Source organism: Antechinus flavipes, chromosome 2 (genome assembly GCF_016432865.1).
Source record: "Antechinus flavipes isolate AdamAnt ecotype Samford, QLD, Australia chromosome 2, AdamAnt_v2, whole genome shotgun sequence".
NCBI classification, from domain to species: domain Eukaryota; kingdom Metazoa; phylum Chordata; class Mammalia; order Dasyuromorphia; family Dasyuridae; genus Antechinus; species Antechinus flavipes.
The window spans coordinates 519,721,603-519,733,866 of record NC_067399.1 but is presented as its reverse complement, the minus strand read 5'-3'; the positions used below and the strand labels follow the sequence as shown (position 1 = coordinate 519,733,866).

Below are 12,264 nucleotides of genomic sequence, written 5' to 3'. Positions count from 1 at the left end.
TCATTATCTCTACAGAGAAAGGAACTTTTATAATTCTATTTATATGTCTTATTTATAATTGTATATATGCTATATGTGTTGGTAGGATAGCTTTCAGATATTTTATACATTTTATGATTATTCTTAATGGAATTTCTTTTCTAATTGTTTCTTCTTGGTTTTTATTGGCAGTGTATAGAAATGAGGAAAATTTTATTGAATTCATTTTGTGTCCTTGTTGAAACAATGGTTTTTCCAATTATATTCTTTGCTTACTCTGGAGTTTTCTAAGTATACTAAAATGATTTCTACAAATAAAAGGAGATTTTTTTTCCTTTTCTTTGTTGTTGATTAGTGTAAAAGTTTTGAAAACAATATTGAAACAAAGTTTAGCAATTTTTTACTTTAAAAATTAATTGATGTAGATTTATCAAAATTTCTCTATGCCTTAGTTTACTCATTAGAAGACTAAATGGTTTATCATTCTAGGAGTTAGAACTAGCATTGAAAATTAACAATTAAACCCAGATCATTTAAAAATAACCAGATAACTTTGCACAGTCATTTCTATCTGGTATTTTACTCCTACAACTCTAGAGTTCCGAAATCCAAAACAGAGAAGGTAACCTACCTCTAAATCCCCAGAGATGTTAGCTCCAGCAAGAATGCCAGTAGCTGCTGGGAAAAATATGGCAAAGACAGAGAAGAAACCTTCTCCTTCTGTGAAGTTTGGTCCGAAGTTTTCAGCAAAGATAGATGCTGCAACACAGATGACAGATAAATTTATCACTTGGAATTTTTTCATCAATTAGAGAATTTTAATAGCATTTTGTGTCTATAAACCTAAATTAATATACTTCCTCCATCCAAAATGGGATGAGCTTGATGGATTCAATTTCTTATTGAACATCATATTTGCCATGAGACTGTAACTTAGTATTACCACTTTGTTCACTTTATATCCTCAGAAAATACCCTTTTCCCCTCTATTGCCTTAACAATACCAGATTTCACTGAGGTTCAAGCTTCCTTTTTTGTCCCCAAGGAACAAAAGAAAGACCAGACAATTTATAACTGAAAGAGACCCTAAAGATGGTATAATCCACCTCTTTTTTTTAGATAAGAATGTGGCCCATATAAGATCATGGCTTTCCTAAGTTCAGACAAATAGTAACTGAAAGAGCCACATTTGAATACAGGACACCTAAACTGAATTTATAGCTCTTTCTACCATGTGAAACTCCTTCTTCAGAATGGATAGAACATTTGCATAGTTCCTAGGACATAATAAATGTTTTTAAATGTTCTATCTGTGCTTTTACTTCTGGGTTTTTGTGTGTGTGTGTGTTGTTTAAATATTGCATTCATGGTTTCCCTATAAACAGTTTAGGGAACACCTGAGGAGAAAAAGCATTCTACAAATGCAGATTTGTTTCCCAATTTTCCCCAACAATGTTTAGCAAATACTGAATTCTTACTCCCAAAAATTGTTTACATTTGTCAAATATAAGATTACTACATTTGTTTGCAGCTATAAATGGTATGTTTTTTCTGATCCACCTTTTTATATTTTAGCCTGTACCAGACAGTTTTGATAATTATTGTCTTATGATATAGTTTAAGATCTAATACTGCTAAACCTCATTCCTTTACATTTTTTCCTTAGTTCCTTTGATATTCGTGACTTTTTATTCTTTCAAATGAATTTTGTTATTTTTTTTAATTCAGCAAAATAATTTTTTAAGCAATTTAATTGGTATTGCATATATGAATTAGTTTAGGTAAAATTCTCATTTTTATTGTATTGGCCATGCTCACCCTCAAACAATTAATATTTCCCCAATTATTTAAGTATAATTGAAATAATTTAATAAGTTAAATAATTAAAATTATATTAAATAAATAATACTTGCCTTATCATTTATAATATCTGATGGTTGTCTGAGATACTTAAAATTTAAATTACTTGCTCAATGTCATGTGAGAATGTGTCAGAGGCAGGCCTTGAACTTGGCCTTACCTAGCTAGCTCAATCCTCTGGCCACTAAACTACACTGCTCCTGTTCATATATACATTTCTATATGTACAGATATAACACACATTTGCAAATGTGCTGAAATCTTACTCAAATGATGTCCTTGAGGACTATGACAGAGACTGTCTTATGACTAAAGACTGTTATTTCAGTGACTAATCTCCCTTTGGGTAGGAGCCAAGATCCTTAAGCTTCCTTACATCATATTATCCCCTAGAATGAATAAGATTATAAGAGTCTGCCATTGTATGGTAGAAAATAACAATAATATTAGAGTCAGAAGCACTGACCTTAAATCTCATCCTATGTTTTCATGGTGATTTCAATCTGCTTACTACATGTGACTTTCATTCATATTTATTCCCAGTTCCCAAAATAAGGATGATGGGGGCTCTTAAAAGAGACATTCAAAATCAGAAAGTCTTAGGAGCACTCACCTTGGTAATTAAAAAAACCCCTAGATTTCTTTTCATGGTTGGAGGGAATGACAGTTCCAATGAAGAAATTTGCAATTGCAATGAGAAGGATAACAAGAAGTATCACTTGAGCCTGGAAAAAAGAAATTCAATTAGACCATTACATTTAAGCATGTCTTTTTAATAAGGGGGATAGAACTTATTTTGTCATATCTATTTTGGAATGTAACTGGTTTGTTTTTATTCTCTCTTGTACAAAGAATATGCTGTAGAACTACCAAGTAATGAATTGACTTTTAAAATATATACACACCAGTACTCATTCATTCATTCAACAAACATTAAAAAATGTACGCAGAGCATTATGATATAAGGTTCAAATCAGACAAAGTCCCCTTCCCTCATGAAGCTTACAGTATAGTAGAATAATGATAAGTAAACACAGAAAACCATAATAGGCAAAACTGAATGGTAGATGCATTATAGAAGTAATAATATGGTAGATACATTGTAGAGGTAATAAATGTTCGATGAAGATTGAAGAGATAAGTTATTATATTTAAGGGAATTCAAGGGAGACTTCATGAAGGATGTAACATTTGAATTGGGCTTCAAAAAATATTAGGAATGTAATAGGTAAAGGGGGTGAAGGATAGTTTTCCACATATATAGAATCATGTGAGTAGAAGCAGAGCTGGAAGAGTATATCACACATGTAAGGGATAGAGGGGAGAACAATTTCCCTGGAATTTATAGAGATGAACTAATATGAGAGTAGAAAGATAGGTTAAGTCAGTTTACAGAGAACCTTGAATGAAAGGAAACCAAGTTTATGTTTGACTTATTAAAAATATTTATATTTATATTTGGGAAGCGCTGAAAATTTTTTTTAGCAGAACAATGTTGTGACCAGACTTATGTGATCAAAATTCCAAACTTTAAAGTACTATCTAAATAATAGCCATAACTCCTTTTTAACAATGAAATGATTCAAACTAGCTCCAATGGACTGATTATGGAAAGAGCCATCTGTACCCAATGAGATGACTGTAGGGCTGAGGGTAGATTACAAACATGATATTTTCCTTTTTTGTTTTCTCAGTTTTTTCCTTTTTTGATGCATGCATGATAATTGTGGAAATATATATAGAAGAATTATACATGTTTAACATATATTAGATTATTTGTTGCCTAAGGGAAAGGATGGGGGGAAGGGAGGGGAAAAATTTTGAAATACAAGATTTTGCAAGTGTGAATATTAAAAAATTATCTATGAATGTTTTGAAAATAAAAAGCTTTTAAAAAATAAATCAATTTAAAAGTAATTGCCATAACTCTTATTATTATCATTAGTAGTAGTCAGAAATGCAGTAATTACAAAGAGCCACCATAACATCATCATGGCAGAACAACTTTGTATATGTTTTTGATAGGATAATTAAATTAATAGATGAGGGGAATGGTATGGATATAATTTACCTAGAATTTAACTAAGCTGTGATAAAGGATCTCATATTATTCTCATGGGGAAGCTGGAGAGATAAGAGTTAGATGACAGTATAATCTCAGATGCAGAAATTGTTGGATTGCCAGATTCATTGAGAGGTTTTTAATTATTTAATGTCAACTTGGCAAAAGGTTACCAGTGGAGTATCCAGAGATCTGTGCTGTTTAAATGTTTAACAAAGACTTGAACAAAGGCATAGATGGTAGATTTATCACATTTATAGATGTCACAAAGTATGAAGGGATGGTCAACACACTAGAAGTTCTAGTTATAATTCAAAAGGATATTGACAGATTAAAGCATTGGACTTAATTTTTAAAAGATAGAATTTCTTAGGGAAAATTTAAAATTTTGCAGCCAGGTACAAGAAGATCAATTATACAAAAGTAGGAGGAGGGAGGCATGGTTATTCTGGAAATAATTTGAGAAAAGTAATAAAGATGGTGAAGGTCCTTGGGTCCATGACATTGAAAGACTAATTGAAAGAACTGAACATTTTAAGTAGCGAAAAGAAGACTCAAAAAGAAAGTAAGAGCCATCTTATTTTCAAAACGTGATGCACTGTTACATGGAGAGAGATTAGACATGTTCTATTTGACCCAAGGAGGCAGAATCAGGAGCAGTAGGTGAAGATCTCAAAGAAGCAAATTTAGGTTGGATATTAGGAAAAACTTCCCAACCATAAAAACTGTCTTTTGCCTTGAGAGGTTTTAGGTTCTCCCTTCTGGGGAGGTCTTCAAGCAGAGATTAGATAATCACTTGTCTGGGACTTTAAAATAAATTCCTATTTGGCCACTGAGGTCCCTTCTTACTTTCAAATTCTATAATTTAGAGTTTAGAATTTTCTAAAACTATAATTGCAGTTTTCAAATATATTCATGGAGGAGGTTCCATACTGGAAGCTTGATATTATGTTATCATTCAGAGTGGAGGTGGAGGAATTCTGAAATGCTCCTGTTTGGTCCAGAACCCGTGGCATCCTCAGGTTACACTTCTGAAAGGTATATCGCTTCTCTGCCATGGCTATCACCCACGCAGTGGGAAGGAGGGAGATAATTATCTGCTGTCATCCTCACATCCTCTCAGCTCCCTTGACAATTCTTACTGGCTGCACCAATTATAACTCATTTATTCAACAAACATGTATTGAATATTGACTGTGTGCAAGGCACTGTGTTAGGGGAACTTGGAGGTCATAAAGAAGAATATGATCCTGTCTCAATGCTCACGGAGCTAATAGCTCAGTAGGGGAGAGGGGCGGAAGGAATGGGAAGAATGGCGAGACTGGTCCCAGTTCTGGGGTGCTGGGGGGGTGGGAAGGAGGAGGTGGGCCTTTTGTGTGAGATGCTGCCTGGGAAACAAAGAGGGCATGTGGCACATGGATGTCATGTTCTGACTCTGCCTGAGCCCAACACTTTGGAGGGTCTTATGTTCCACCCAGCCTTAAATTGCCCTTGTTGCCATGACAAGTAATAACTGCGCAATTCTCTTTGAACATATGGTTCTCTTTGCTTCTCTCCTGGCCTGCTGTAATTTGTTCAGAAGTGGACTGGCAGCTATTGATACATCATTTTGAAAAATTTACCTTGGCTTCCCATTCCATTCCAGCCACTGAAATGCCTAAAAGAATCACCACCGTAATGGAGCCTATTATTCTGATGTCATTGGTTTTATCCACCATCATTGAGTTGCTCTCCTAAAAAAGAATAATAGGTATTATTGTGAACACAGTTTCTTGTTGATAGGTGTTATTAATACAATTAAAGGGAAGCAGAGATACTATGCATCTCTTTCCGCAGACTAGGTAAAATTAAAGAAAATGCTGGATTGATCAATTTTAGGGAATTAAAAAAAACACGAATAGGTCTTGTTTTCTGTGATTATAGGTTCTCGGGACATAAGGTTAAGAGCTGGAATTTTTCAAATCCATTCTCTTTATTTTGGGGGGGAGATATCCTAACACCGGATAAGGAAATTCACCACAAAAGGGGCATCTTGCTCATTTTGAAAAGAATGCCACGTTGTTGGAGGGTTTTTTGAATACTACAATGTGAGAAAATGGCTAAATTAAAATACAGAGAGTAGAAAATAAATATCTTTTAAAAGACTTTCTAATATGCCTGAAAATGTATATTTTAAAGGTGCTACCTGTTGTGATACATATGTAAGATATACAAATACATTTCACTTGCATATTCATTTTATTCTCAAAGAAAGTTGTTTTTGTACAATTGAGTTAGAGTCACTTAACCTCCCTGGTCCTCAGTTTCCTCATTTGTAAAATGAGGAAGTGGAGTAGATGGTCTCTGACATCCCTCCCAACTCTAGATCTATGATTATTTGATCCAATAAATTCAATAATCCATGCTTTGATCTTGCCTTAGTCAAGTAATAACAATCCTTTGGTTGGATTTAAATAGAACATTTAATTTTGAAAAAACAATCATTGACTGCAACATATTTAACATATATAGGACTGCTTGCCATCTTGGGGCTGGGGGTGGAGGGAGGGAGGGGAAAAAACGAAATATAAGCGAGTGCAAGGGATAATGTTGTAAAAAATTACCCTGGCATGGATTCTGTCAATACAAAGTTATTATTAAATAAAATAAAATTTAAATTAAAAAAAAAAAAAAGAAAAAACAATCATTGATGGGGAGAGTCTCTATTCAGGGAGAAAAATGAATAGTTTTTGTGTGGTAGAGAGGAACATTGTTCTCCAATCTTTACATTAGGGCAAGGGCCTAGGTATCTTATGGTCCTATAACTATTTCAACTCAATTTCATTCAACAAGTATTTATTGTATGTCCATCTACTATGGTAGGCACTATGCTATGTACTGGAGATGTAAGGACCAAAATAAAATAACCTGTGCCCTCAAGGACTCTATGGTCAATAGAAGACTAGGACATCAACTAATACATTCCCTTGACTCAAAAGAAACTTATTCTTTCACTATATCAGACTGATGAGAATCTAATCTGGAGAATTCTGCAAACTTCTGAAACAAGGTACTCTTTATTTAGGGAGGGGTTTCCCCATTTCCCTTAGTTTTCAGTAAGCCTTGCCATTCACTAAAAAAAGAAATTAAGTTGAGAGTTTGTCATGCATTTGTATATGAGAAATAAAATGTAAGATAAATTTTTTGGCATATAGCTGTAGGATAACATAGTTATTTTCCAAATTTTCTTATAGTTTCTAGAGGTAACCATTTATTGCAAATTATCAATCTTTGCTCTATTTGATATACCTTATTGTTTAGAAATTCTCATGCTATAGTTTAAGTCAATTTTGCCTTGTTTTTGTATAGGTATAATTTGTCTAATTTTAATTCAACAAACATTTGTTAAATGCTTAGTCAGAACAAAGTATATGTCTATTATTTACTACTCTGGAGAAACTAAAAAACCTAATTCTCCAGCCCAAAGGAAAGAATACTCCTAATTGTAATTTACCGCAAGAAGGTCAACCACGGTCTCAGCGAATCCAACTACATACATGGCGACAGCCACTGCATTGGCAAAAGCAAAGATCAAGCCTATGGAGCCACCAAATTCTGGCCCTAAGCTTCTTGAAATGAGATAGTAGGCCCCACCTATAATAGAAAGAGAACATTATTTATACAAGTGGATTTCTCTAAGAGTCCATTTGGTGACTAATTGTATTGAACTTGGAATTCTAAATATTCCAATAAAAATATAGTAACTTCCTAAAAATCACAGGGGCCTAGAGGCAAGACCTAGAGAATAGGTCTTGGACCTAGGAAGTTCAGAGTTTGAGTACTGCTTTGAAAATATGCTGTTTTTTAACCCTGGTTGAATCATTTAATACCCAAGTCTTGTAGGCAATTCTTGGAGTTTATAAATTGTAAAGTTACCTTGGAGGTCTACATGCAAATAAAATCACAGATCTATTCTTTATCCCTAGATGGGAATTGGAAAAAAGACCAGGTCTGTCTCTGATTTTTGTAAAGAGTCTAACATAGATGTTGTTGGTTAGTCAATTAGTTACTTTTGATTCTTTGTGACTCCACTTGGGATTTTCTTGGCTAAGTTTGAACACCACTGCAGTGGTTTGTTATTTCCTTCTCTAGCTCATTTTACAGATGAGGAGACTGAGGCAAAAAGGTTTAAGTGATATGTCCAGGGTCACACAGCTAGGAAGTGTTTGTGGTTAGAGCTGAAACTCAGGAAAACTCATCTTCCTAATTTTAGGTATTATTATGATTACCATTTTATAGTTGAGAAAACCAAGGCAAACAGAGATTATGTGACTTGCTCATAGTCACACATTAAGTGTTGAGGTGAGATTTGAACTCAGGTCCTCCTACCGCCAGGACTGGCACTCTATCCACTGTGCCATTTAGCAACCCTTAACAGAGGCTACTATAGTATCTTTCTTTAAACTCAACCAATATGTGAAAATCTTATTCACATAAAAGTGAATTACAAAATCATGGTCATTCTATGAAATAATTCTTCTTGCAAAATAATTTACTATAGAATTCCTTCATGCAGGAGCTTTCCAAAATACAATTTAACGAATAAAATTTTTATCATCTCAGAAACATCTGTTGTTCAGTAAAATGCTGTATACCAGTGGTTCTCAAACTTTTGTTCTCTGTATCTCTATGTTGTTTAAAAAAAACTATCGAGTATCTGTTCAAAGAGAAATAAAAAATGATTTTGAATTTGTAGATCCTCTGAAAGGGTTCAGAGACCCTAACAATTCTTTGGACTACACTTTGAGGACCACTGCATACCCTGAGTCAGTATTTAATATTGTTCTTTAATTTCTCTAATCCAGAAAAATATGGATTTAGCTAGCACACATGTGTGTGTCTAAATGTGAATGGTAAGAAAGGCTGGCATTAGGCAGGGGTAAAGAAAATTAGAAACAGAATGTTTTCTCTTATTGGAAGTAAATAAGCAAGAGTTAACTCTTTAAGGGGAAGGGAGTACTCACTCGTTGAGGATTTTGTACAAGAGATTCATGTCTCATCTGGAAGTTGAATTAGACATCCTCTGAGCTCTAAGGTCATTTTCAATTTTGGGATTGTATGATTCTATGATTTTATTAATAGCCACCCCCTGAGGCATAGAAAGCAATTAATAGCTATTAATGTCCTTACAGGCATAGGACTAGTAATTCCACACAGTAATGATGCCTCTTTGTACATAAGGAGCTCAGGAAAGGGCTGATTAAGTGACCATGAAGTACCAATCAATGAAAATTCCATTAACAAAAAGCTTGAATATTACAAGCTAGAATAAAGACCACACTTGGAAGAGCAGCAAAGAATAATGGCTCGAATGTTGGATTTGAAGACAAAGGGGACCCGAGTTCAGTTTCCACATCAGATACTAATTGTGTGATCCTTAGAAAGAAATCAGCTCATCCACCCCGAATGGGATCTAGAGCTGGAAGGAACTTCAGGGATCATTTAGTACAAATCCTTCATTTTACAGATGGGGAAACTAAGGTTCAGGGAGATTAACTGGCTTTCTCAGAAGAGAAGGATAAGATATTTCAGGTAGAATTTAAATCCAGGTCTTCTAGATTCCTTTATTTCACATACTATATCCTCTCTTATAAGTCTCTTATAAACTTCATTTGCTCTTCTGCAAAATGGGGTGAACAATAGTACTTTCTGCACAGGATTTTTGTGTAGATCAAATTAAATGTATATATATTTATATGCATATTTTTATTGTTCAGTTGCATATTTTTATTGTTCAGTTGTTTCAGTCATGTTCCCATTCAGGGTTTTCTTGGCAGAGTTACTGGAGTGGTCTGTCATTTCCTTTTTTAGGCCATTTTATAGATGAGGAAATTTAGGCAAACAGGGTTAAATGACTTGCCCAGATTCACACAGCTAATAAGTGTCTGAGGCTGGATTTGAACTTAGGAAGATGGGTCTTCCTGGCTTCAAACCCAGCCTTCTACCATTCTACTACATAGCTGCCCCCATATATAAATATATGCTTGCATATTTATGTGCATGTGATCATTTTTATACTTTATAAATCTTAAAATATTATGTAAATGCTAATTATTAAATATGGGGGGGAGGGGAAGGTTACTGAATGAGTTAAAGACAGACCTTTGAAAGTCCCCTCCTTCAAAATATCTCCTTTATTGATCTGAAATTACCATTATTGGAAGAATTTTTTCTTTTAGGTTAAGGAATCAAAAGTATAAGTTAATGAATGCCAGGTAATTAGAGTAACTAACTCTAGCTCTCAAAAGAGAAATAAGAATGCACCACCCTCCCTTCTTTAAAGAGACAGATGACTGTAGACATAGAACACTGCATATCTGTTGAATCTGATTGATATGCTGATTAATTTTGCTAAAATGATTTTTTTCCTCTTTATTATCTTTTGTTATAAGCAATAAGCTCTGTATTGGGAAGGACAGGGATATACAGTGGAAAATGAAGAGATGTCAAAACAAAAGGAATCAATGTTTTAAAAGTTTCAGTTAAAAGATAAATGTGCTATCAAGGAGCATTTATTAAGCCCTTATTGTGTGACAGGTATTAAGCTACAGCGTTACTCATTAAACCATTGTCTCACATTAACACTTTAGTATTAATTGCTGTACCTAAATAGCTATTTAGTCACCTTGGCACTGAGGAATCACAATAAAAATAAGTATAATTTACATAGCTTTTTAAGGTTTGTAAAGTATTTTACAAATATTATCTCATTTTATTCATACAGAAACTTGAAGAGCTAAGTACTATTGTTATCCCTATTTTTTCAGATGAGGAAATTAAGGCAGACAGGCTTTTTTTGGACAGTTTTTTTTTTAAACTTTAAAAATTTTTTTTTAAATTGATTTTCTTAGAGTCATACAACTTAGATTTAAACACAAATACCCCTAACTTCAATTCCAGAATTGTAAACAGTATGCTACCTAGCTATTTCAAATGCACAAAAAGTAAGCATAATGAGAAGTCAGGTGGTACACCTACTATGTGCCAAGCACTGTATTAAGTACTTGGAAGGGAAAAGCAAAAATTAGTGGCTCAAACTTTAGTCAAGCTAGAGGACAGATTAAGGGTACTGGATGGAGAAAGGAGGGCTTGGGAAGAAAGATGAAAGGACATTTTGATAACTTTTCTTACTTTGTAATTATAACTGGGATCTACTTTGTTTCCCATGCTTCTTTGCCATTGATATCATGTAGTGGTAGGCGAATACTGGAGGCAATAGGTAGAAATTTGGGGAAAGGTTCTCAGGATAGAAAATGTAGGCAAGACTCCAAAGATGATGAATAAAGACAACCATGGATGCTTGTCTCAGGCTCTGGGGGAATCTCTTGCTTTTCTTCATTGCCCAATTATAGACATTTTGACTATGAAAGGTAATCTTGTGGCTATTTTTAAACTCAAGGTCAAGCAGGCCTGAATGTAACTCCCCTTTTTGATAATCATTATCTCTCTGAGTCTCAGCTTTCTTATCTATAAAATGGTAATAATAATACCTGCAGTACCAATTGTGTGCAGCTTTTGAAAGAGCTTCACGAGATAATCCATAGAATGGCCTAATGAATCTAATACATATAAATGCTAGTTATTTTTATTATTAAGACACCTTGGTCTAATGGCCATCTTGGTCCATTTTTCCAGTCTGGTTATTCACAGGAAATTAATGATAAACCAATTCTAGAGAATAGTTAGTCTTGGATGAAGAGAAAGTTGACTGAGAATTTAAATTTTTAAGGTTTTGCCATAGAAATACTAACATTACTTTCAAGTTTCAAAAAGAAAAAACAGTTTTAGATATTTTTACATTACCAAGATATATATCCCATGATATAAATGAATTGGCTTACCTCCTCTCACTACTCCATTTGTGCAAATAGCAGACATAGAGATACCTGTTAATGTTGTCACCACGACGCTAAGACCAATGATGATAACTCCAAGACCTGAAAAATCCCCAGAAAAGACATTTGGCTCTAATACTTACTGATTTAATCAGCACTTAAAAAAGGAAAATGTCCATAGTGCCCTGTTGTGTGAAGAACCTGAAATGTACTGAATGTTCTCACCACACTGGGGCCTTGTAGTACCTGAAATGCACTAAACTTTAAAAGTGAACTGAGTTTCAAGATTTGAACTCCAAGAAGATACTTGCATATTAACCTGAAAAATAAAATATTAATATGTGTATGTCAAAGATCAAGGAGACGTCACCTGAAATGCACTGAAGAAATCAGTTTATTAGAAAGTTTAATTAAAAAGACAACAGTGTAATTGGCTTGACCTTTACACACATTACCTCTTGGTTCCTTTTGTGATTGATTGTCCCAACC

At 34.0% G+C, this 12,264-nt stretch overlaps 1 protein-coding gene across 1 annotated transcript in view; it reads right to left on the bottom strand.

Moving 5' to 3' along the window:
* The window catches only part of SLC12A1 (solute carrier family 12 member 1), a 126,477-nt gene that overhangs the window by 93,168 nt on the left and 21,045 nt on the right, over positions 1–12,264 (bottom strand). The window contains exons 6-9 of the mRNA XM_051980599.1: positions 7,395–7,534; positions 5,524–5,634; positions 2,453–2,564; positions 611–738 (exon numbers count right to left, since the gene is read on the bottom strand). Of these exons, the coding sequence (XP_051836559.1) occupies positions 611–738; positions 2,453–2,564; positions 5,524–5,634; positions 7,395–7,534 (491 nt within the window). The remainder of the gene's footprint in view (positions 1–610; positions 739–2,452; positions 2,565–5,523; positions 5,635–7,394; positions 7,535–12,264) is intronic.